The sequence below is a fragment of the Tauraco erythrolophus genome, chromosome 4 (genome assembly GCF_009769465.1).
Source record: "Tauraco erythrolophus isolate bTauEry1 chromosome 4, bTauEry1.pri, whole genome shotgun sequence".
Classification (NCBI taxonomy): domain Eukaryota; kingdom Metazoa; phylum Chordata; class Aves; order Musophagiformes; family Musophagidae; genus Tauraco; species Tauraco erythrolophus.
In genome coordinates, this window is record NC_141468.1 from 88,379,934 (window position 1) to 88,404,022 (window position 24,089).

The 24,089-nt window shown below is 53.1% G+C and overlaps 1 protein-coding gene across 1 annotated transcript; it reads left to right on the forward strand.

The window, feature by feature from the left end:
- LOC104375769 (alpha-2-macroglobulin-like protein 1) lies at positions 1-23,744 on the forward strand. Its single transcript, XM_086610785.1, has 35 exons — positions 1-59; positions 349-532; positions 957-1,119; positions 1,649-1,701; positions 4,486-4,506; positions 4,982-5,141; positions 5,562-5,646; positions 6,804-6,915; positions 8,223-8,337; positions 8,758-8,867; positions 9,415-9,582; positions 9,768-9,998; positions 10,658-10,721; positions 11,109-11,254; positions 11,537-11,686; positions 11,908-12,060; positions 13,132-13,216; positions 14,026-14,140; positions 15,300-15,525; positions 15,628-15,754; positions 16,332-16,453; positions 16,943-16,997; positions 17,657-17,740; positions 18,761-18,937; positions 19,068-19,149; positions 19,927-20,083; positions 20,307-20,381; positions 20,735-20,897; positions 21,312-21,526; positions 21,663-21,878; positions 21,961-22,085; positions 22,287-22,377; positions 23,106-23,174; positions 23,481-23,583; positions 23,704-23,744. The coding sequence occupies exons 1-35, from the start codon at positions 1-3 to the stop codon at positions 23,742-23,744; spliced, it is 4,302 nt and encodes a 1,433-aa protein (XP_086466911.1).
- Positions 23,745-24,089: the final 345 nt, after the last annotated feature.

Sequence of the window (24,089 nt, forward strand, 5' to 3'; positions counted from 1 at the left end):
ATGTGGACTCTCTTGCTCCTGAGCTGGCTGCTCCGCGCCCTGTGGATAGCGGCACAACCGTAAGTTGTGGTCGATAGTTGTGGTGCTGAGGGACAGGAAGGGACGAACACGGGGCGGCTCGCAGCACCCTGCAAACCTCGTTGTGGCCACGGGGTCCTCCTGTCCCACGGATATCGCTGGGGTACAGGAACTGGGCGAGGGCTGGCGGGAGGAACAAGAAGACTGGGGGGGCTGGAGGCTGAGGCAGGCTGGAGGGAAAGGTGTAGGATAAGGTGAGGGGCAAACGGAAAGGGCTGCAGGGCTGGGGGTGATCAAGCAGGAATGCAATGTCTTGTTTCCCCACTGCAGGAGGTACCTGATCATCGTTCCAGCCACACTGCCCTACCCCTCTTCCCAGAGGGTGTGCTTGGACCTCCGTGGGCTGGAGAAGCCTGTTCGTGTGGCCTTAACTCTTGTGCATCCGTCTGGCAACCTTAGCCTCTACCGCAAGGTCGTCTGGAACAACTGGGTCTTCGAGTGCTCCAGATTTCAGGTCAGGACCATTTCTGGCACATACCTCTAGCTGGTAGCTCCCAGCGTGCTCTTTTGGCTCGTGACTCCTCTCGTTGCAGAAATAGCGAATGAGGATGCTGGGAGGACAGAGAGTATGGAAAGGAGTGAATGCAAAGTCTGGGAGAGTGTTTAGTGGGAGCCTAGCAATGGTCCAGTGGAGGGGCAAACACAATTTCTGTGCCAGAACAGGTTCCCTTTTCTTCTTGTCCAAGATCTGTCCCAAGTGCAGAGGTGGTGCCCCCTGTGCTTCCATAGGAACAGCTCCCAGCCCCTGAGGGGACCCTGTGCTGACCTTCAGAGTGAGATGGAGCAGAGGCTGGCCCCACTGTGCAGCAGGAGCCAGAAGAGCACTGCTCTGATGCCATCTTGTTCTCTCCTATTACGGTTCCTCTTTTGTGTTCTAGGTGCCCCAACCTGCAGGCAGCCAGGAGGTGGGCACCGTCCACCTGCACATCTCCAACGGCCACTACTTCAGCACAAATGAAGAGAAGCAAGTCCTGATCCGCAAGGCTGGCACGAGCACCTTCATCCAGATGGACAAACCCGTCTACAACCCAGGACAGACAGGTGAGCGCTGCATGGAGCACCTCGATGGTTCCTCTGCCTTAACCTGCCTGGACTTTGTTCCCAACATCCCATCAGTGGCCTGCCGAGTGCTTTGTGCCATGCAGCCTCCACGGGACCGGGGGAAAGATATCTGCTGCCTTCTGGTGTGATGTACCCGTGCATCGCGTTCCAGGGGCAGGAGGGGACTGGAAGGGTCAGTCCCACACGCTCTAGGAGCAGAGCTGGGTGGGAAGAGGAAGCAGATGTGAACGTGGTCTTCTCGGCCGTGGCCGGGCAGGACTGGTCTGCTCACACTGCAGCTGAGGGAACCCAAGGGGAGCTCTAGGTGTAACCTGTGGGACAGACCCTATATTGGGAGTCTGGGTGCTGTGCCGCACGTCCGTCCGAGCGAGGGGCAGGGGGGGGCTGCGGGGCAGGCGTGGGGCTGTGCGGGGAGCTGCGATTCCGGGGGGAGGCGAGTGCAGGGCCAGTCCATTCCCAAATGCCCTCCGCCTCTAAAAACGTGCTTTTTTCCATTTTCTCCCTTCAGTGAGATTCCGGATCGTGACGTTGACCGAGGGTTTCGCCCCTGTTAAGAGCAAGGTAAAGCCCAGAAGTGGAGGGGAGGAAGGCTCTGGGGGTGCCTCTGCCTCCTCCGCCTGCCACGCGCCGAGGGGGCTCAGCCCAGGGGCTGAACTGAACCGGGGCGGCAGCGCCCGTGTGCCCACGGCCGCGCCGTCGCTGCCGCGGCACGGAGGGTGGGAGTGTGGGTGCTGCCGATGGTATCGAGAGCCGAGCAAGGACAGGCAGCCCGGGCGCAGGGCTTCTGGGGACAGCTGTTGGCCGTGGGTGCCACTACCAGACCAGTTGTGTAGGAACCAGGGCAGACCCGGAGATCCCTTCCCACCACTCCGGAAAGCTCAGGGCTTTGTGGAGTGTGATGGGTGGCAGGAGGGTGTGAAGCGAGCGGTGACGCATCCGTGAGATTTTTATGAAAAATCAGTTGATATGGGAAAGGATACGTGTGAAGTGGTCACAACAAAAAGAAGAGAGCAGAGAATGGAACCAAATCTTACTGACTTGCCGCCGGCAGCGGCTCGTTCTCCCCGCTGCGAGGGAGTGAGCAGTTGGCAGAGACTGGCACAGGTGCTGGCCAAGGAACTGCAAGACTGGCACCTTCCTACGGTTAAGCAATTACACCTGCAGCTATTTCACACTCCTCTGTCCTCAAACAATTTAAGGAGAGCCAAGAGGAATTCACACCATGACAGAGCAATACTGAAGGGCACACGTGAGCAGAGAGTTGGATCAAATCCTTCTAGACCAAAATAAAGGTCTAGATCCTTCTGGCTTCTTTATTGCTGACTTAATTTCCTTTTTTTGGGGCTATTGGTGAGGGCCTAGGGTCGTGCACTCCTTTCTCCTCCCCACAGAGGAGTCATATCTCCTATATTAGTCGGATAATAGAGTAAATGATACATTTATTCCTTGCCTACAATTGGTTCATGAAGACATTTCGGCATAAATGTTTGATGTCTATGGGTGAGTAAATTAGCATTTTGACTCTTAATAATGCTGTGTCCCTCCCTGTTACTGCCAGCTGCAGCCAGCAGTAATTCATATCTCCAAGCCCCATCTCCTAGGACAGGGATTTTACAGGAGAATGTGGGGTAAATTCTTCCTATGGGTGGCACAGTTTTGCTAATTCTTGAGATTTATGTTACAAACCTGATGCTTTTTTTTTAATATTTGTGAACTTGGAATGATGGTATTTGTGAGCCTCTCTACTTTTCTTCTTTTTTTAATAGTAAATTCTAACTTTCACAGTGGTAGGGTATCTATCAAAGTACATCTTAAAAATCTCAAAAAGCAAATCCAAAGAAGAGCACAGATTTTTATGTTACTCTGCTGGTTCTGGCTGGGATAGAGTTAATTTTCTTCACGGTAGCTGGTACGGGCTGTGGTTTGGATTCGTGCTGGGAAACGCTGATAACACAGGGATGTTTTAGCCACTGCTGAGCAGTGCTCACCCAGAGCCAGGGCTTTGCTGCTCCTCAGCCCACCCCACAGCGAGGAGCTGGGGGTGCACGAGGAGCTGGGAGGGGACACAGCTGGGACAGCTGAGCCCAACCGACCCAAGGGATATTCCAGACCGTATGACATTGTGCTCAGCAGTCAAACGAGGGGGAAGGTTGGCCAGGGGCTGCTGCTCGGGGACTGGCTGGGCATCAGTCAGTTGGTGGTGAGCAATTGTTTTCATTTGCATCACTTGTCTGTCTTGGGTTTTATTTTTCTCTCTTGTTTTCATTATTATTATTAGTAGTAGTAGTAGTATTTTATTTTGTTTTATCCCCCCGTCCTGCTGGGGAGGAGTGAGCGAGCGGCGGCATGGTGCTCAGTTGCCAGCTGGGGTTAAACCACGCCAGTCCTTTTTGATGCCCAACGTGTTGCTCAAAGGGTTTGAGATAACAACAGATTGACCAGAGCCTATTAGAAGGGATTTACATCTGCCTAAATGGGAATGAGTGTCAAAAGCATCCTGTCGTGACTGGTCTGGAGGTTCCGTGTATCCTTGGCATGGAGTGCCTCAGGAGAGGGTACTTCAAAGACCTGAAAGGGTATCGGTGGGCTTTGGTGTAGCTGCCTTGAGCATGGAGAAGATTAAACAGCTGTCTGCCTTGCCTGGTCTCTCAGAGGAGCCATCTATGATGGGGTTGCTGCGGGTTAAAGTAGAGCAGGTGCCAGCTGCTGTCATGGCAGTGCGCTGGTGACAATATCGCACCAATCGAGACTCCCTGGTTCCCATCCATAAACTGATCCTGTGACTGGAGAGTCAAGGAGTGATCAGTGATACTCATTTGCCCTTTAATAGTCCCACATGGCCAGTGCAAAATCCTGATGGAGAGTGGAGGCTGACAGTGGACTATTGAGGCCTGAACGAAGTCACACCACCACCAAGTGCTGCAGTGCTGGAGCTCCAACGTGGGCTGGAGTCAAAAGTTGCTAAATGGTGGGAAACAATTGATTTGGCCAATATGTTTTCTCTGCCCTCTGGCAGGACTGTTGTGGTTTAACCCCAGCTGGCAACTTGAGCACCACGCAGCTGCTCGCTCACTCCCTGCTCAGCAGGGTGGGGGAAAAGAGAATGGGAAGGGTAAAAGTGAGAAAACTCTTGGGTTGAGAATAAGAACAGTTTAATAATTGAAATAAAAGAAAATAATAATATAATGAAAAGGGAAATGAGAAAGAGAGAGAAATAAGACCCAAGACAGACAAGTGATGCACACTTGATGCAGGTTATCACACGGGCTAGGTGGGTATGGAAAGTTTATACGTAGGTTGCTATGTCGTGCCAGTTTCTGACATTGCTGTCTCTTTGCTTTGCAGTACTCCGTGGTGGAAATCCAGGTGGGTCTTTCGGGTTCCTCAGGCATTATGAGGAAATTATTTCAGTGTGGATAATACCTAGGTTGCTGTTTTACTGAGCTGAGTTACTTTTCTGAGGGTTTGTGTACACACATGTACGCACATACTCTGACCACACACTTCTCGTTAACAAGCGTTGACCATCCCAATGGTTCAGCTTCCATCTGCTTCTACATTCAGGAACACCAGCCAGGCTTTAGCTAAGTCTTACAGTTCATCTTTACATAAGACTGGGGAGTCTAAATGTCAGGACCTTTCAGACCTCCCCTGGTGGGTTGGGTTCACCTCTGCTGGTCCTCCAGCATTCAGGTCACTCCAGCACCATCTGGGGGAAAACCAGCAGGAACTTGTGAAAGCCCCTGAAATCTCTGAATCGCTTTTGAATCCAGTGGGGTCTGGGTAGAGAAGAGCAGGTGTTGCTGACAACTGCCTCTTCTTTCCTTCCCTTGGGCTGCAGGACCCGAACAAAAACCGCGTTGGCCAGTGGCTGGACGTGAGACCAAAACAGGGCATTGCGGATCTCTCGTTCCAGTTAGCTGCCGAGCTCTCTCTGGGGACTTACACCATCAGTGTAGTGAACCCAAAAGCGTCCAGTACCTTTAAGGTGGAGGAACGTGGTAAGATGGAGCATGGAGAATGAAGAAGGGGATGAAAATGTTGCTTGTTTCTGTCTGTATAACAATCTGTAGCCAAACATTGGAAAGTAAGGATTACTGTCTGGGCGCTAGGATTGAACCAGAGAGTGGGTAATATCAGAAATGAATGCGAGGGAGATTGTGCTGGAGATTCCTGGAGAAGGTGTCTGCTAACAGCTAGGCTGGCAGAGAGTGAGAATACACTGAGGACCTCTGCGAGACTGTTCGTGTGTTGGGGGAAAAAGGGGGATTCTTTCTTCGCTCTCCCTGTTTTCAATTTCTCCTTGCTTTTTCCTCATGGATGTGTTCCTTCATGGGACTCCAGCCTTCCCTTTTGTGATCCATCTCATGTCTAGGTAGTCCGTTGCCTTTGATGGAGTAACTCTGTGGTCTTTGTTCCAGTGTTGCAAAAGTTTGATGTATTCTTCGAGGAACCAGTTCAGATTTATGCTTCAGATAAAACTTTCCCACTGCGTGTGTGTGGCAGGTAAGGAGGATGTTCAAGAGAGAGTAGAGAGCTTATCAAAACTGCCTCTCTCCTTCCGTATGTTTCCTGTCTCTTGAATCCATCAAGGAGAAATGGCTCAAGAAGGGCCAAACACAATTGTTCCTTTCAAAGGATCTCAAATAGTGCAGGAGTCAAACTGATGAGCTCTTCCTTGGGGAAGAGGTACATGAGCCACACTTGGGAGTAGCTGTGCAGCCATAGGGACACTTGTTCTAGGCAAGTGACACCCTGCTCTGGAAGCTGTGTGTGTCCAGCCTTGAAAGACCTTACGTGGGGAAAAACGCATATCTGGTATGGGACTGGTCTGCTGAGGTTAAGGAGCAGGAACTGGTACTTTTTTAGAAGGCTGCGCTGTTCCTTCTCACTTACGTGCTGCTGAACCTTACTACCTTCTTAGAAGCAGCAGGTGGGTTTCTCTAGTCATGTAGTCGTCAGCAAAATCTGAGCAGATGAGGCCGTGAAGGAAGGCTTGACCTCAGATGGTACAAGCACAAAGGAGGAAGGAGAATGATCTGGAAAGCACTTTGGAGACAGATAAAGGGGCTGAGCTTGTTTGTATTTGGGGCTGGGTTGTCCGGAGACTTTTGGTGTCTCTTTGCTGCCAATCTGATGTAATTTCTCATTAATTGGGACATTTAAAATCAGACTTTATGAAGCCCTAGTAGAAAACAGTACAGCACTCTGCATCCCCAGGATGGGTCATAGATGTCTTCCTGTTAGTGATACTGTCAGGGGCATTGCTCCAGAGGGAAAGCAGAGAGGAGACAAAGCAGGGAAAGGCGGCTCTCACACCTGAGCTGATGTCTCCACTGGGTGCTGCTCTGTGTGGGGTGGATGCATCAGCTCAGGTGGGCTCTCCGTGTCTGCCTGCAGTTCCAGGACATCGAGCGCCCAGAAGCGGGAGAGCTTCGGAGAACGTGGGTCCTTTCCTGCCTGTGCCTTGTCTCTGCCTCCGTTGGATGCAGAGCTGTGCTATCGCACGCCCCGAGCACACAACGTGCTATGTTTTGATTTAGCCCCACCTGCTTACCAGCTGCGTTAAGACCTTCATCAGGAGGACCACTCGTGTGGAGCAGCGTGCTCAGCAGAACACAGCGTGCCTCTGCCCGCCAGCTCCTCTGGTGTTCTCCCTGCAGGTACAGCTACGGGAGAGCTGTGCACGGGACCGTGCGGGTGGCTTTGTGCCAGAAGGCGAGGAGGCGTCCTCAGAATGCCAGCAAGGATGTCTGCAGGGAGTACAGCGGTCCGGTGAGTAAAATCCTGGAAGAGACTGAGTAAAATGCTGGAGAGACACGGTTAGCGAAGGAACGCCGACAGGAGGACTGAGTGTCCAGGACTGAGCGAAAAGAACAAACTGCTCTGTAGGGAAGGTTTGCCAGCCTTTGTAATGGATAAGTAGACTAATGAGTAATTGGTTTTATTAAATTAATGCAATTATTGTTGCCCAGACCAGCTGAGAAGCCTCTACCCCCAAACGTTCTCCTTTGTAACTTTGCTTATTAATGCCAGGGACTAGAAAAGAGGAATTTCGCAGAAAGATTTAGAGGTCTATTCATTTCTGGAAAGAAGCATAACTTGCCAGAAATTGATGCAGAGCAAGAAACAATAATTAATAGAGCTTTCTCAGGTGCAAAATTACCGTGTTAAGGTAAACCTATCCTGGAGCTACACAAGGACACTAACATATGGTGGAGACATGGTTAATTCCGTAACCAAATCACACAGTGGCTTTTATACTGTATTTTCTCTTTTTATACTTTTATATACTGGAACAGGTTGCCCAGAGAAGTTGTGGATGCCCCATCCCTGGCATTGTTCAAGGCCAGGTTGGATGAGGCTTTGGGCAACGTGGTGTGGTGGAGGGTGTCCCTGCCCATGGCAGGGGGGTTGGAACTAGATGATCTTTGAGGTCCCTTCCAACCCTAACCATTCTATGATTCTATATATTGCATATTTCTATATTTTCCTTATTACATCTTTCCATTCCTAACAAAGTATTTCATAGCTGGGCCCTTCCGTTGTATATTTATGGCTGGAAACTTTTCATGCTTTATGGTTTGGCATTATGACTTCTTACAGTAGTTGTGATCTTCCGGCTCTGGAAACGATTCATTACTTTGAATTTTCATTTGATTCTGCAGTTCTAACCTGATCTATTAAAATGCTCATGTATTTGCTGTGTGATCCACTTAGTGCAGTCTTCAGATTTCTATGAAAGCTGGAAGGTTGCTGACATCGTAACTTTGATAAAAGTGTGACGCCTGTTTTGTTTTAGGTTTCTACAATAAGAATTATGCATATTCATGCATATAAAATAGAAAATACAGAATTTAAAATGTGAATCATATCTATCTGTCTATGAGTCTGCATTATTACTTGTTCCAGTCAACAGTTATGTCAGGTTGGACGAGGCTTTGAGCAAGCTGGTGTAGTGGAGGTTGTTCCTGCCCATGGCAGGGGGGTTGGAACTGGATGATCTTTGAGGTCCCTTCCAACCCAAGCCGTTCTGTGATTCTGTGACAGGCCCCAATAACATCTACCACTTCCTATTGCAGACTGTGAGCAAGGGGTGCTTCAACCTTTCTGTAAGCACGTCTGCCTTCAACCTGGCCCCCAGCGAGGAAGACGCCAGGCTCTATGCAGAAGCCTCTCTCCTGGAGACGGGCACAGGTACCCGAGGGCTCAGCAGATAAGGTGCAAGGGTGAGGGGGACCGTTCTGGGGCTGTGAGGATCACAGTGGGCACACCTCTTCCTCTCCTCCACCTGGTGCTGGGACCATTGCAGGACACAGAGAGTGGTCCTGTCCAAGAAACCCGCTGTGCCTACGGAGAGCTGCCCTGCCAGCAGCGGGTGGTGAGGTGTGGCTGGGAACGTGCTCCATGAGGCCACAAAGGGGCTTGGAAACATCTTAACTAAAGAAGGAGCTGCCAGAGGAACAGCCTCCAAACCTGGAAGGGTGCTGGTGTCGGGAAGGAAGTTTCAGACACTACTTAGAGGGGCTGTGCATAATAACAAAGTGAGACTAAACTGGGGTGTGGAGGCCACTTCCGATTCTGATCCTGCTTCCCATGCGCTCTGCGTTCCAACAGGGGTGCAGATCAACACCTCCAGCCAGATCCTCATCTCCAGGACAGCTGCAAGGGCAATGTTTGAGACACCAAATGTGTACTACATCCCTGGAGTGCCTTACAGGGGGAAGGTGACTTTTTCCCTTCTTTCTTCCCTCCCCACCGTTTGCCAGGGAATTCAGTGTCCAGCAAATTTTGCTGACCCAAACCGTTTTCTGTCCCTCAGACAGAGGACTTGACTTTGCAGGCTGCCGCGTAACTTGACAGCGTGGCTCCAGTTTCTGCATTTCAGACTCCCTGGTGCGTTTACACCTGCAGCTTCTGCTGAGAGCCAAGAGTGGAATCTCAGCAGGGATGCTGGGATGCAAGGACATCTCAGCTGCTGGCTGGGTGATGCACTCGCGCTCTAGCTGCACGCACCTTTTGATCACTCTCAGCTTAGCTTTAGAGATGAGGGTGGTTTGTAGGTCTCCTGTCTTCTTGAGGCCAGGCTGAAGTTAAGGTGACCTAACCAGGAGGCTCGATGCTTGTCAGAGGGAGGAAGGTTTAGTGGAGGGTGTCCCTGCCCATGGCAGGGGGTTTGGAACTGGATGATCTTGGAGGTCCCTTCCAACCCAAACCATTCTAGGATTCAATAAGTGTCTGACTGGCTTTTCTGCCTCACCCTGTTGTCACCAGATTAAGCTTCAGGATCGCTATGGCAACGGTATGAAAAACAGGAAAGTTTACCTCGTGATAAAGTTCATGAGACGTCGGTTGATCAAAACATACATCACAGATGGCAGTGGAATAGCTTCATTCAACTTGGACACAACTCCCTGGAACAGCTCATCGGTCTCTTTGGAGGTAAGTCCCACCTCTGCCTATAGGAAAGTGAGAATCCCTGAGCTCTGCCAGTGCTCCCACACCCCTCTGCCAGCCCGGGCAGGAGGACCTCGAGCAGCAGCCTTTCCCAAACCAAGCTGTTGACATCCCAACAAAGCACCGAAGCATGGAACTCTTGATTTCTCTGTGTCTCTGGTCCCTCTCAGGGAAGGTTCACGCTGGAGGATTTCACGCACACACCTCGAAAAACTGACTTCAGTTACACAAACGCTTACCATCACCTGCAACCCTTCCATGTCACTACCAAGAGCTTCCTGGACATACACCCGCTCACGGAAACACTGCCCTGTGGGCTGAAGCGGAACGTCCAGGTGACCTTCACGCTCAGTCGGGATGACCTGGGAGAAGACACCAGCCGTATAGGTTTTGCATATTATGTGAGTAAGGGTAGTAGAGAACCTGTGGGGAAAGGCTGCACTGATGGACCAGACCCTAAGGAAGTGTTGAGGGTGTAATTTAGATCATCCCTGGAGAGATGACAGGAAAAACTTGTTCTTGGAGAAATGGGTGAACACTACAGCCAGTAGAGCTCAGCCTGGCCATCGTGTGATCCTGGCATCGGGGCCCTGGTCACCTCCACGGATGGGAGGGGGCTTCCACCTCTGCAGCCCACCGCGCCCTTAGCCTCTGCCAAGGCTGCAGAACCTGCTGCCGGACTCTTCTCCCTTTAAAAATGGACTGGGGATGACTTTTTCACTGTGGTTATCAAACAGCTGCTCAGTGGAAATGGCTTCTGGTCTGGTCTGGAGACCTGCCTACTAGAGGGGAAATTCCTGAGCTCTCCTCCACGTATCTTCAGTGAACCCACTACCCATCCACTGTCCTAACCGGACAGACCAGACCAGAATCTCACGTGTTAAAGCTGCTCTTCCCACACTGTGATGTCTGCAGATCTGCTGGACCTGAGGCGTGGGGTCGGATCGGACCCACAGTTTGTTTCTGAGGTTGCTTAGGAGAGCAAGATGCACGTGGGTGAGTGTGACCGCGCTCCGGTGGCAAACAGTGGTCTGCTTATCCCATCTCCCTCCTCCCGCAGGTCACCGGGAAGGCTGGAATTGTTTTCAAGGGCCAGAGGAGTGTCCGGGTCGGGAAGCTGAACAGTAAGTCTGCTGCAGCTGGACAACGGGAAGCAGTTGCGCCCGGTGGGTTTCTAGGTCAGACAGTGAGAGTTGCAGAGTTTCTTCCAAACTTCCTGAATCTATAGGTCCTGGGCAGCCAGTGAACAGGACAGAGGGAGGCTAGGGAAGCAATCGTGTCTGCTGGAAGAGGCCAAAAAGACAGAACGAGGGAAACAGTGATGGGAAGAGAGAATGGGAAGACTTGTGGGAAGATGGAGCTCATCGGGTCAGAGGATGGAGGGAGAGGGCAGACGGAGCACGGCAGGAGTGGGTTTGACACTGTGGGCTTATAAAGCAAAAAAAAAGAAGGAGGCCAGAAGGAGATCTTGGAGGGGCCGCCATGGAAACGCTTTGCTTTTCCTTCCTCAGTGTTGAAGGGCTCCTTCTCCATCCCTGTGACCTTCACGGCTGACTTGACCCCGTCACCTTCCTTGGTGGTGTATGCCATCTTCCCCAACGGAGGTGTAACAGCGGACAGCGTCCGTTTTGATGTTGCCTTGTGCTTTGAAAACCAGGTGAGACTCGCCCCTACAGCTGAGGGAGAGCTGACCAGAAAGAGTCAACAGGCCTGAGGGAAGGAGATCCTCAGATGATTCAGAGAGACCTGGAGAGAAGAGAGGAAGGGGATGTCTGCAGCACAGTGCCCAGGGACCAGGAAAGCTTCAGCAGGGACTTCTGTTCGTAGCAGTGGCTGAGCAGGGAAGACTCCAGCTGATGTCCTTCTTTCTGTCTGTGGTCACCCTCCTCACCCCTCTTTCTCTCTTTTTCATATTCCCTTTCCCGGTGTGTTGCTCAAGGTCGAGGTGGGATTCCCAGCTAAAGAAGCCCCCTCGGGGTCAGCGGTGCAGCTCCGTCTGCAGGCAGCCCCTGGCTCCCTGTGTGCCGTACAGGCAGTGGATGAAAACGTGTTCTCCATGAGGCCGGAGAGCGAGCTGACGAGCCAAACGGTGGGTGTCTGTGCAACCAGGCAAAGAGCCAGGAGTGATGGAGGAGCTGGAGGGGCGGGCAGAGGCTGTAGCAAGGGCAGCCGGTGGGTCATGGATGAGGAGGTCTTTGTGTGAAAGCGTGGGCTGCCGAGGGACACGGGTCAGGGACAGGTATGGATGCTGGTGGAAGGTGGAGGTATCTGCTCCTGGCCTGATTCTTCCCTGCCTCTGAGTTTCCCTAGGTCTATGGTTTGTTCCCTGATGCCTACCGACATGGGTACCCTGCCCAAGTGGAAGAGCATTCAGATCACTGTGTCCAACCCCAGCCCACATCACCTCTGCTGCGAGGGACGCCACAGCATTCCCTTCAGCCTGACATCTTCAGCCTCTTCTGGGTAATCATCTCTTGACTTCTCCCAGAGCTGTTGAAGTTATAATCTGCTGAGATGCCTTTCTCCCCAAGCAGTCTGACAAGGCTTTGCCTTCTCCAGCTGTGCTGCCTCAAGAGACGTACGATCCCATTAGATATAAGGAAGAAATTTTTTACACTGAGGGTGTTGAGGCATTGGCACAGGTTGCCCAGAGAAGCTGTGGCTGCCCCATCCCTGGAAGTGTTCAAGGCCAGGTTGGAGTAGACTTTGAGCAACCTGGTGTAGTGGATGTCCCTGCCAGTGGCAGGGGGGTTGGAATGAGATGATCCTTGTGGTCCCTTCCAACCCAAACCATTCTATGATTATGAATATGAACACCTGTATTCCCCTCCACAGATGCAGAAAGCAAGATGATGAGATCCTGGACCAGCCAACCTCAGCTTTTTGGGCTTGGGAATGAGGTCCTGGGCTGCGTACAGTTTGTCTGCAGTATTACAGAAGAGAAAGACACGGAGTGATCCCAAGCATTAGACCACAGATGGTTGACATGGCTTAGATGTTAGCCTGCTCCATGGCACTGAACTGGGCTGTTCCCAGGTGGATCTCTTGGTGTCTTTCAGGCAGATTTCCTCTAGAAAGGACTAGCCATAAGCAGCATGGGCATGGGACAGGCAGTGCCATTTGGCCTCGGAGTCAGACCCCGTCCTCTTTTATGTATCCCTAGAATGGGGAGCGTGCTCCCCATCACACCTCTGTACGGCTTCAGAGGGCAGATTGCACCCAGCTGTTCCCCCCAGCGTGTGTGAGGGGCTGGGGCAGGATGCCGGCACCTCTCCTCTGTGCCCTTGCCACCGGAATGCCATAAGAGGAGCAGGACGTCCCGGTGTCTCCCAGAAGAGAGGGTGGTGGTTTGGTGATCTCCTGAGAAAGTAGGGATGGGGGGGTTGTGCCATGCCTCCCTCCACTGCTCCGGGCTGCCCAGGCACTGGCCTGTCCTGGCCACGATGGTTTTCAGTCGTTCTGAAGAGCAGTGGCCGCTCTTCTCTGCTCACAGATGCTTTTCTTCCTCCCCTGCCCTCCTTCTTTTCCTAACAGAACATGGGACTGAAGATCTTCTCAAACCTGGTAATCAAGAAGCCATCTCAGTGCTTTCATCGGATGGAGAGGAAGCCGGCCACTGGTGAGCTGCTCTTTCAGCATACTTGTGACAGGAGGTCGGCCAGATGGAAGAGCCTCTCTCATCCCCAGGGTTTGCTGGTGGTGGATATGGGCTCTCTGAGGAGTAATGGGTGCTGCTGCCACAGCCTGGCTGCCCCATCCACCGGCCTTGGCAGGAGCCACCCAGTCCCTATAAAATGGGCTCTGAAGAATGTCCCTACCTGAGTTTTCCCTGACATCGGAGGATGGCATTCCCTTTTGTGGCACAGACAAACCCAAGTGTGGACCAGGATCTGTTTCCCAGCGACTATCCCACGGGTTGTGCTGAGACCTGGCCGCTGTCCCCACCTGCGGCTGCAGAGACAGTCTCTTCCTTCATGTGTGGATTTGCAGTGGATAACCACACTAAGGTGGCTCCCACATCTGCTGAGGTTTAAACCATTGCTTGCAGAGGGCTGTGACTCTTCTGCAGGCAACCAAACAGTATTGCTACTCACAGAATTACAGAAGTGTTGGTTAAAATGGCTCTCTGAAGGTCCCTGGTCTCTTTAGCACCAACTCTGGGTCAGGTCAGCAAGGGGCTTTATCTAACCAAGTCTTGCAAAACTGGCGACCAGCTCAGTGCAAACTGGTTTTCCTGTTACCACTCTTTATTCCCTTCTTATTTTCCCTCTTCTACCAAATCAGCCCATTCCCTCGTGTTTTCCTCTGCCAGACTCTTCCCATGTCTCTCGTACTGCTTGTGCTGCCTCTTGCCCCAGTGCTAGGCTGTCCATTATTGGCAGGGTTCACCTCTCCTACTCTGGTGAGACTCCTTATTCTTTCTTTCAGGGTGGCCTTCTACAGAAGACCAAAGAATTAGGAAGGATCAACCCCAATTTACAACCCGTGAAAGACTTCATCACCATTCCCCTGAAACTTGGATCTGGAATTTGTTCTCTGTTGGGTGAGTGATGCCAGGCTTTGCAAATGGACAGGAGGATGATCCCTCAGTTACTGAGTCTGGGTTGACTCGCATTTGTGCAAAAGCCCAGCCATGGGTGTAGAGAGGGGTCTGCATGTGAATTTTGTTGTTCTTCACTGTGTTTGTAGTACATGTAGACCCACTGGAGAGGGTCCAGAGGAGGGCCACGAAGATGATAAGAGGGCTGGAGCACCTTTCCTATGAGGACAGGCTGAAAGAGTTGGGGCTGTTCAGCCTGGAGAAGAGGAGGCTCCGGGGTGACCTTATAGCGGTCTTCCAGTACCTCAAGGGGGCCTACAAGAAAGATGGGGAGAGGCTGTTCAGGAGGGCCAGTTGTGATAGGACAAGGGGTAATGGTTTTAAAACAGAGGGAGGTAGATTCAGGTTGGATATTAGGAAAAAATTTTTTACCATGAGAGTTGTAGAACACTGGAACAGGTTGCCCAGAGAGGTGGTGGATGCTCCATCCCTGGAGACATTCAAGGCCAGGTTGGATGAGGCCCTGAGCAACCTGATCTAGTTGGAGATATCCCTGTTCCTTGCAGGGGGGTTGGACTAGATGACCTTTGAAGGTCCCTTCCAGCCCTAACCATTCTATGATTCTACATCAAACTGAAGGGCTTAGTAGACTTTGAGGTGCTGAACAGAAGTCTACACAGCTTTAGGGCAGAGCAATGCACCTCAAGACCAAACTGCCAAGTATCCTCTCTTCACACACAGGGGTATGCTCTACCAACTTCTCAATTTGGCGGGTCCACCTGCTGAATTTATAGCCCTTGTTGCCACGGTGCTTTGATTAAGACTGCTGAATGAGCACTCAGGAGGACATGGTGCTGCTGCTGCTTTCCATGACGTCATGCTGCTGACAGAGTGTACAGAGCTGGAATGCTTGGGCAGTGTCTTGCTCAGCAGAAGGGTATAAAGCCATTACTGATGGCATTTAAGCAGGTTTTGTGGCTTTAGGGAAAGATTGCTGAGAGCTGCCTTGCTGAGAGCCACTGGAGTAGAAGTCATTGGGAATATAGCAGAGGTTGATCCAAGGATGAGGACCTGCACAGCCTCCCTCGACCAGTGCCAGGAGCCATCCCTGTTGCAGCAGAGTGGGATGAATTTCTTCATCCAAGTGCTCTCTTCCTCCCAGCTCCAACGGCAGCAGAAGTGTCCCGGTCACAGCACCTGCTGCTGCTGCAGGCTGGAAAGTCAAGACGTTCTGCTTGGCTGGGAGGAGATTTGGCCTTGCCCCGACCGTGAGCCTCAGAACAGTCCAGCCCTTCTTTGTGGATGTGACGCTGCCCTATTCTGTCATCCGAGGAGAGACCTTTCTACTGAAAGTTACTGTCTTCAGCTACCTGCAGCAGTGCATACAGGTGTGGGACAGACCTACCATGCCCTCCAGTTTTAGAGCGTGGTGTGCCACGCCATCTCTTCTGAGTTGCCCAGGCACTCACCTGCCTCTGCCATTCCCTCAGATCTACGTGGCCCTGGCTAGATCCTCTGACTTCCAAGTGGAGCCGTGTCGGACCTGCAGGGACAGGGAGTGTCTGTGTGCAGAGGAGTCCAAGACCTTCGCATGGAATGTGACAGCAGTCCAGCTGGGTATGGCAGCAAACATGGGAGTGGTGATGGGGAACCCTGGAACTGAAGTGAGAGGAAGTGGGAGGTTCAGAGAAGCTGACAGAGCCTTGCCTCCTCTGAATCTCAAAGTTTGTTCTTAGTCGTTCAAGCATGAGATCCATCGTGTCTGCTTTCTTTCTCTCTTCTCAGAGAGGGCAGGAACTGAATGGGTGGCATGGAGAACTCTTGAAGAGAGGGCTGTGGGACCAACTGGGGAGGAAGGGCCTACACGGATGTGGGTGGTGGAACCCGGTATTGCTGGTGCTGCGGTTCATACAGAGTGGGAAGGGGACACTGGGGTCCGAGGGGCTGCTGGACCTTCTGTTGTGACAGTCGCATGTAGTGCAGTGAAGTCGCCATTGGTGGGACATTACCTAGCTCCCTCATGCTTCAGATGTCTGAACCAGCTATCAGTACTGGCCGGCTCAGCTCTACTGGCCAAATCACTGGGGCTATGAAGAGCAGCCACCAAAGCCTCTTGGACCACCGTCAGTGAAAGCAAGCTGACCCCACTTGACCACAGGTGTGAGAAACAGGCTCTGTCCCATCTCTTTGCTAGGGATGCTGAATGTCACCCTGAGGATGGAGGTGCTGGACAGCACACCGGGGTGCGGGGGCAGGAAGCCCTTGCCAGCTACCGTGAGGCGGAGGCACACGCTGGTCAAGCACGTGCTGGTCCGGGTCAGTACGAGAACAAGCTCCCTTCTCTCTCCGAGTATCCCTGCCCCTGGGGGAAGGGAGGCTGAGCTGGGCTAAATGGCTTTCTCTCCTCGTCGTTTTGGCCAGCACTAGCACACCAGGGCTGTGGCCCAGTTTGCTTTGCTCCCCCCGGGACCCAGCCGAGCCCATCCCCTTCTCACGGTGCTGTTCCTTGAGCCGCGCTCATGCACCGTGTCCGTGTTCCTCCATGTACCTTTCCCTGCTCCATCACCCATTGTACCCGAGCTTTTGTGTGTGCTCACGGACCGGGGAGCCCCAGCCCCTGGCCTCGCTCCTGCTCCCTTGAGCAGCGAAGCAGCGTCAGCACAGAGCTGCCGGAGGTGAGGAGGATGGAGTCCTCGACAGCCCGGGGACTAACTGCTGAATGTGCTCTGGAATTTTGCTGCTGTTTGGGAATTTTGTGTGTAATCTTGTTTCTCCTGTCCCATGTCCACGTTCCTGCCCTGGCAGCCAGAAGGTGTCTTAGTGGAGAAGTCTTACGGCTCGCTTGTGTGCCCCAGAGGAGGTATGTGGACAGCCTGAACGGGTCCTGCAGCCTGCAATAACTGGACCTGAGAGCAGGGCTAAACTGGGGGAGATGTGATGAAAGAACGTCTTCAAATGGTTTTTCACGTAGGAAATTTCACTTCCTATTAGACGGGAAAGAGCAGGAAATATTGCTTCCACGTGAGCTGCCCTGCTGAATTTGCCACTGCGTGTAGGTGGCAAAATCCTGCTCTGTAGTCTCCTTCCCACTCCTGGGAGCTCCTGGGAGTTCCTGGGGCTTGATAGTCACCAGTGAGAGCTGCTCCAACCCTCCCACCCTGTCCCTGTAGCATCGTAAGTCTCTCCAGGACATCCTCCTGCTGAGTGATGACCAGCTGTGATTCTCGTGAGGCACAAAGAGTTGAGTTGTGAAGCACAAAGAGTTGAGTTGTGAAGCACAAAGAGTTGAGTTGTGAAGCCTGGTGAGCCCTCAGCCTGGCCAGCAGCTCTCACGTCTCTTCTGTTCTGAAAAGTTTCAGGCAATGGAGCTTGGTGTGATGACTGGGACAGACTTTAGGGAGCCATTGGTGTGTGTGGGATGCAGGCAGTGTCCCGTTTATCCGAGCCAGTCTTGTCCCTCTGGTTAGATGCACTTGGCTTGATTTTTTTCATGCTACACCTTTATCCTGTCGTTTTCAGGAAACATTGCTGAAGAATCTGTGTCCCTTCGCCTCCCTGACAATGTAGTAAAGGGATCTGCCAGGGCTTCCATTTCCATCTCAGGTAAGTGATTTCTATGGTGGCCTCACTGACTGCTGGTACAGATGAGCAAGGGTTAACCCGGTGATGGTGTCAGGGGATCCATTTGACATGAAACTGCTCAAAAGAGAGGATGCTTGTTTTCTGTTCTGTGCAAGGTTTGCCAACACTGGGCTTTCAGATTTTTGGATTAGCACTTAGACTTTCATGGGGAAAGGACTCTGCAGAGGAGACTAAACCTTATTTTTCTAGGTAGGACTTTGGAGCAGAGACTCTAGGCCATTATTTTTACTGGGACTTTGGGACCTTGGCTAGTTCTGTGTAGATACAATCAGCAAAGCTCATAACTATCTTCTCTCCCTGTTAAGTTTTGCTGCTATAACAGAAGCTCCTGGAGAGAAGAAATCCTTCTCAGTATTACTGAATTGCAAAAGAACATTTTTGGAGAGGCTACAGGGACCAGACATACCTACAGTTCACCACACTTCTTTGCACGGGGCTCATTTGTCCCCGTGCCAGAATCGGTGTGAAGCCAGCCTGGCACAAGTAGCCATGGGTATTATACAACAGCGCCTCGAAGGAGGAAGCAGAATACAGGGCTTTTCTGGCTGGCTGGAGGACATACAGACACCTTCACACCATCTGACTAGCGCCATCTGACATTTTGATGCTTGACATATGGCCAGGTGGAACAGGCCTGGCTAAAGACCAGGAACATCTCAACCCTTCCCTAAGTGCTGTTGTATTTGTCTGTCTGTCTGACACATGCTGAGCGACCGCAGCTCTGCTGGCGGCCTTCCCCAAACAGGGCTTGTCATGGCTGGAGCCCTTCAGGCTGCAAAAGCTGATACGGGAGAGCTCCTCAGGAGCTCCGTAACATGGTCACCCTGTGGCATGACTGGGAAGAGGCAAAACAGTCACCACTCTCCACCCTGCACTCCTCTTCCCTCCTCTCTCCAGGGATAAAGCACTGTTGTCCGCTGCCTGGCCGAGAAGCACCTCGAACCACACTTACACTTGCTTTGTTTTCACACCCTCGTGTAGGTGACCTGATGGGGACGGTGCTGCAGAACATGGACCGCCTGGTGCCGCTGCCCCACGGCTGCGGGGAGCAGAACATGGTGCTGTTTGCCCCCGTTGTCTACGTGCTGCAGTACCTGGAGAAGACGCGGCAGCTGAGCCCTGAGATCAAGGAGAGGGCAGCAGGGTTCCTGCGCAATGGTGAGTACGGCAGACCCACCTCGCCCCCCTGCCTTCCCCCGTGTCCCGCACACCGACAGCTCTTGCCCTTGCACCCACTCTCAGTGTTGGCCCCTCTGTGCTGTGTTAATCCCTGTTCCCATCTCCCCAGGGTACCAGACGCAGCTTCTGTATAGGCACAGAGATGGTTCCTACAGTGTCTTTGGGCAAGAGGATGGGGAAGGGAACGCTTGGTAAGCTCTGCAAGTGTCCCTCACTCCTAATTTTTCCTGTCTGGGCCAGAGCAGCTAATGTGCCTGGGAAAGTTGATAGGATGCGTGTTCCTTCTTTTGGGCAGAGACGCTTTCGTCTCTCCGGCACGGAGATAGATTGAGGGACTGGAGCCACCTGAAAAAGCAGTGAGGCAGGGCAGCAGAGTTTCTGGGAAAGCTGAACAACAAAGATGAGATCTCAGGGGGTGTGAGGTCCCTTTTTTGTCTCTATGGCCCTGCTGTTGCCTCACGGACAACACCAGGTACTGCTCGTGGTGTCCCAGCAGCCAAGAGGGCTACACACTGACTGCAGGTTGGTCAGGGAAGAGCAATAAAAACCATCTCCCTGGGGAGGGTGTTGCTTGGGAGAGTTTGAGAGAGCTGCATTGGCCCAGCTTGACCCTGTGGTGTCTGGGCTGGGAGAAATGGAGACAAGAAGGGAGGAAGGAAGTTCAAGATTGCCTCTAGGTATTTAGGGTAGATGAAGTACAACGGGTAAAAGTAGAAGAGGTAAGAGGCTTTTCACCTGTGAAACGACTGGCTAAAGCAGTAGTATGTGAATAGCACATTTGTGGAGCCAGGCTGAGGGAGAGGAGCCACTTGGGTCCTGTGAACCGTTTCCACTTTTAGCTTGCCTTTCTGTACAAAAATATCTCTTTTTTGGCAGTGTTAAATTCAGGGACAAGCACAAGGAGAACTTTGACTTTCTCTTTGCCTTTTTCGTGTTTCTCTTTCTCTCACCACCCATCCTCTTCCCAGGCTGACAGCTTTTGTGATCAAGAGTTTCAGCCAAGCCAGAAAATACATCTATATAGATGACAGGAATGTCCAGGATGCCCTACGCTGGCTGGAACAAAACCAGCTCCCCAGCGGCTGCTTTGCCACCAAAGGGAGCCTCTTTCACTCCTCCCTGAAGGTAAGTGAGGGCCAAGCTGGGAAACGGCTGGACGAATGTGACAGCAAAAGATCGTGGGATCCCAAAGGATCCTGGAGAGTCACTCCTGCAACCTATCCAGCCAGCCTTAAAGAGAGCAGGGTATGTGGCAGGGAACACGAAAGGAATGCTTTTCCTTCTGGGGAGTCACTGCCTAAGCCTTCCAAAAGCCACTCGGAGAGTGAAAGGTCCATTCCTTTCGCAGAACAGCGTGGATGATGAGATCTCCCTGGGAGCCTACGTTGCGGCAGCGCTGCTGGAGATGGGTCAGCCGCCGAAGGTGAGCGTGCTCCCACTCCCTCCCGTGCCCGGGCACTGCCATGGGGACACGGCAGCTTATACTGCTGGTGTTCTCCAGGTGGGAACAGGTGGGGAGCTGCTGGGAGGGGGCCGATGTTTGGCCAAACTGTGAAGTCATCCCCGTGAAACCAGCGTGGTGCGAGAGTGTTGGGTGGCTGTGGCTGCCCACGTACGCCGGGGCTGCGCTGCCTGTTTTCTCGAGAAAGTGCGAAATTTCACGGGTTTCTCTGGAGCTACATCAGGAAGACATAGTTCAGCTCCATGGAATGAGCCCCCCCTGCCCCCTGTTTTGCCCCCGTCAGCGTTTGGCACGTGCCTTTTGTCCCGACGCAGAGCAAACTGCTGCAGAGCACCCTGCGCTGCCTGCAGCCGGCGGTTCCCAACGTCACGGACACCTACGCGGAAGCTGTGCTGGCTTACGCCTTCGCCCTGGCTGGTGACTACGAGACGACCCAGGAGCTGCTGTACAAGCTGGAGCAACAAGCCATCAGATCAGGTGCTGACTGGGGCGATGCTCTTCCTTCCCCTGCTGGGATCCCGGGGTAACACGTGCCCAGCTGGGGCGGTTAAAAACGATGCGCGTGCTTGTGCGTGTTCCACGCGTTGGTGCAGTAACGGCACCGTGTGACTGTGCAAAGGCAGAGTGTTGTTATTTCACAAGCCTGCGAGGGTGATGTGGCAGAAAGGGTTTCCTCAGCCTGGAGGATCTCCAGATCCTTTTGAAGGAGGAGGTAGTAGGAATCTGTGAACTTCCAGATGAAGCCTTGGAGAATAGATTGAAGAAAGCCATCCTGGCCTGAGCACAGGGAATGCCCTGAAGGAGCCCTGCGAGCACTCTGGGTTTTGTTGCCCGCGAACCCCCCGGTTGTGTCCTCTCTGGATAGCCTGCACGCTCCTTCTCCTTCAGCAGGAGGACAAATCCACTGGAGTCCCAAGCCAAGCTCTCCAGCTTCCACAGGCTTCTGGCCCGGTACCCAGTCAATGGACGTCGAGCTGACAGCCTACGTGCTCCTGGCGTACCTCTCTAAGCCGCGGGTGCATGCTGGCGACATGGCGACGGCAGCTGGCATCGTGGCCTGGCTGACCCGGCAGCAGAACGCCTACGGGGGCTTTGCCTCCACCCAGGTGAGTGGCTCCCTGGGGGTTGATCTGTTCTTGCACCCGAGGTTGGCAGGACGAGTCCTCTCGAGGTCTCCCTGCTCCGAGCCGGAGCCACTGCCCTGAGGGGTGGCTGTCTGTCCGTCCCTCCCTCCCTTCCCAGGACACGGCTGTAGCCCTGCAAGCCCTGGCGAAGTACGCGGCGAGGACGTTCAGCGCGTCGGGCCAGGCGCTGGTGCGGGTGCAGCCCCAGCGGGGCACTGGGAAGGCTTTCCAGGTCAGCCAGCAGCGGCGGCTGCTGGTGCAGCAGGTGGCCCTGGCGGAGGTGCCGGGGCAGCTCTCGGTGCAGGTCCATGGCAGCGGCTGCATCCTGACTCAGGTGAGGTGGTGGGACGAGTGTGGGGGAGAGGAGAGGTAGAGGGCTCTGCCTCTCCCTCCTGAGGCCGTTCCTCGCCCCGCAGGTGGTGCTGAGGTACCACCAGCCGCCCCCACGGGCTGCCGTCACCTTCACCCTTCGTGCCCGCACGGAGCCGACCCGCTGCGACCAGGACAATGTGCGTGTCCTCACGCTCCGTATCCTTGCCAGGTGAGCCCAGGGGCTGTGTCCCCCTCCGGTGAGACCCGCTGCATCTCGGGGTGGGCAGGGCAGAGGGTGGGTTTGGCGGGTGGGAGAGGTGGGGAAGGACTGCAAGAGGGAGCAGCGGCTGCCATGCCCCCGGTCCCGGGTGGGCTGCCCAGCTCAGGGTCCCGCGCACAGCGTCAGACCCTCTGACCGCCTCTTCTTCAGCTACATCGGGAGCAGAGTCACGTCCAACATGGTGATGGTGGAGGTCTCCCTGCTGTCCGGATTCGCCCTGGCTCCCAAATCCAGGATGTCGGTAAGGACTTTGGAACAAAAAAACTGGAGCGGCTGTGGTGAATGGGTCCCACCTCCTCGCTCCAGTTGGCAACTGTTCATTTCATGAGGGAACTAAATTAGCAGGGGCCGTTTGTTGTAATTAAACCCAGCCCTCTTGTTTCCGTGCAGAGCCCACAGGGGTTGACCCCGGGAGATCAGAGGTGGTTCAGCTTCTCCCACTGACGCCGTTCTACCTCGGGCCAGGAACAAAATGTGCTAAACAGCAGGATTTGTTTGCCAGAAATCCTAAGACAAGATTTCTTAGAGAAACTCTAGATTTAGTCAAAAAAGATTATTTTTTTCCAATTAAGACATAAAATCGAAAGGTGGATTATTTGCCCAGCCCCCAGGCAGGTCTTTAAGAGCAGTCTAGCAGTCAGTGAGATGAGATAACGAGAATCTTTACTGGTGCCTGCAACGCTTTGCTGACCAACACATCAGCCCTATGTACTGTCCCCGTGGCCTTTTGTCCCCAGGGCGGGAGGTTCCTCCAGCTGCACAGGGACAGCATCACTCATCCCCGAGATGCTCACAAGGGAGGTCCAGGAGGGACTACCAAAGATACAAACCCTTATGTGTGAGAAAGACACAGTTCCACACAGAGTCCAGCTCCACACCATCCCTTTGATACAACGGTGGGTCCCTCAGGTCAGGAAGCCCTAAGGAAAGTGCTCACAAAGTTCCTTGTGTTATTGTTGCCTATCCTAGCTGGAGCGCAGAACCATTGTTAAGAAAATAGAAGTGAAAGCTGATGTGGTCTACATTTATCTGGAGAAGGTACGTGAGAACAAAAGCATTTGGTTTGGCACAGTGAGAGCAAGAGAACGAGGAGCTGTGTGAGAAGCCCGAGGCTGGGCTAGGCATGGGGCAAGAGCGCTGGCAGAACCCCGGGCGGAGGAAGCTTGCCCAATGTCATTGTCGTTGGATTAGCATTTGCCATTCCTCACACATACTCCATTTCTAAAATCCATGATTTCTAATGGATTGGGGAGATGTAGTGCAGGAAAGCATTCCACCTAGGGAAGGTGAAGAGACAATGACTTCTTACTCCCCTTCCTTGCTAATTTCTTTCCACCTCCACAGCTCAACGATGAATCTCAGACTTTCATTCTCCAACTTGAACAAGTAATTCAGATGAAGAACCTCAAACCGGCCAGCATCAAAGTCTACGATTACTACCAGCCAGGTGGGCTGTAGATTCCCTCCTACTCTGGCGCTGGGAGCTGGGTTCCCAGTTCTCTGGCTGGGAAAAGGGTCACGCGCTCTCCTCTGCGCATGTAGTCAAATTCCTCGTTTCCTTTCGCAGAGGAGCGAGCCTTGGCCGAGTACAGCGCCGTCTGCAGCTGAGGTAGGCAGCGAGTCCCTGCGTGACACAAACAATGGCATCAGGAAATGATGGGTGTTGGGTGGGAGAGGGTGAACGTAAGCAATTACGGGCGGGAAGGAGGGTGGTAATCCATGGGGAGCATCTATCCAGCTAGAAAGAGGAACTGGACTTGCCTGAGGCTGGTGTGTGGAGATAGGATGGGGGCTCTTTGGCAGCCGGGGAGGCAGCTGCAAGGCTCTGGTGGAAGGTGAGGACAGGGACAGTGTCTCTCAAAGTGAGAATGAGGAAGGAAGGGCTGAGCATGACGTGGAGTGAGAGCGCAGAGCTATAGCAGCCTGTGCTAACTGGGGCCCTCAGACCTGGAC

What these genes read in the sequence shown, in the direction of transcription:
- LOC104375769 (XM_086610785.1), top strand. Translation starts at nt 1, where the DNA reads ATGTGGACTCTCTTGCTCCTGAGCTGGCTGCTCCGCGCCCTGTGGATA. An exon ending in TCTCCTGGAGACGGGCACAG is followed by an intron (nt 8,338 to 8,757) that starts GTACCCGAGGGC and finishes GCGTTCCAACAG; the next exon opens with GGGTGCAGATCAACACCTCC. An exon ending in CTACGATTACTACCAGCCAG is followed by an intron (nt 23,584 to 23,703) that starts GTGGGCTGTAGA and finishes TTCCTTTCGCAG; the next exon opens with AGGAGCGAGCCTTGGCCGAG.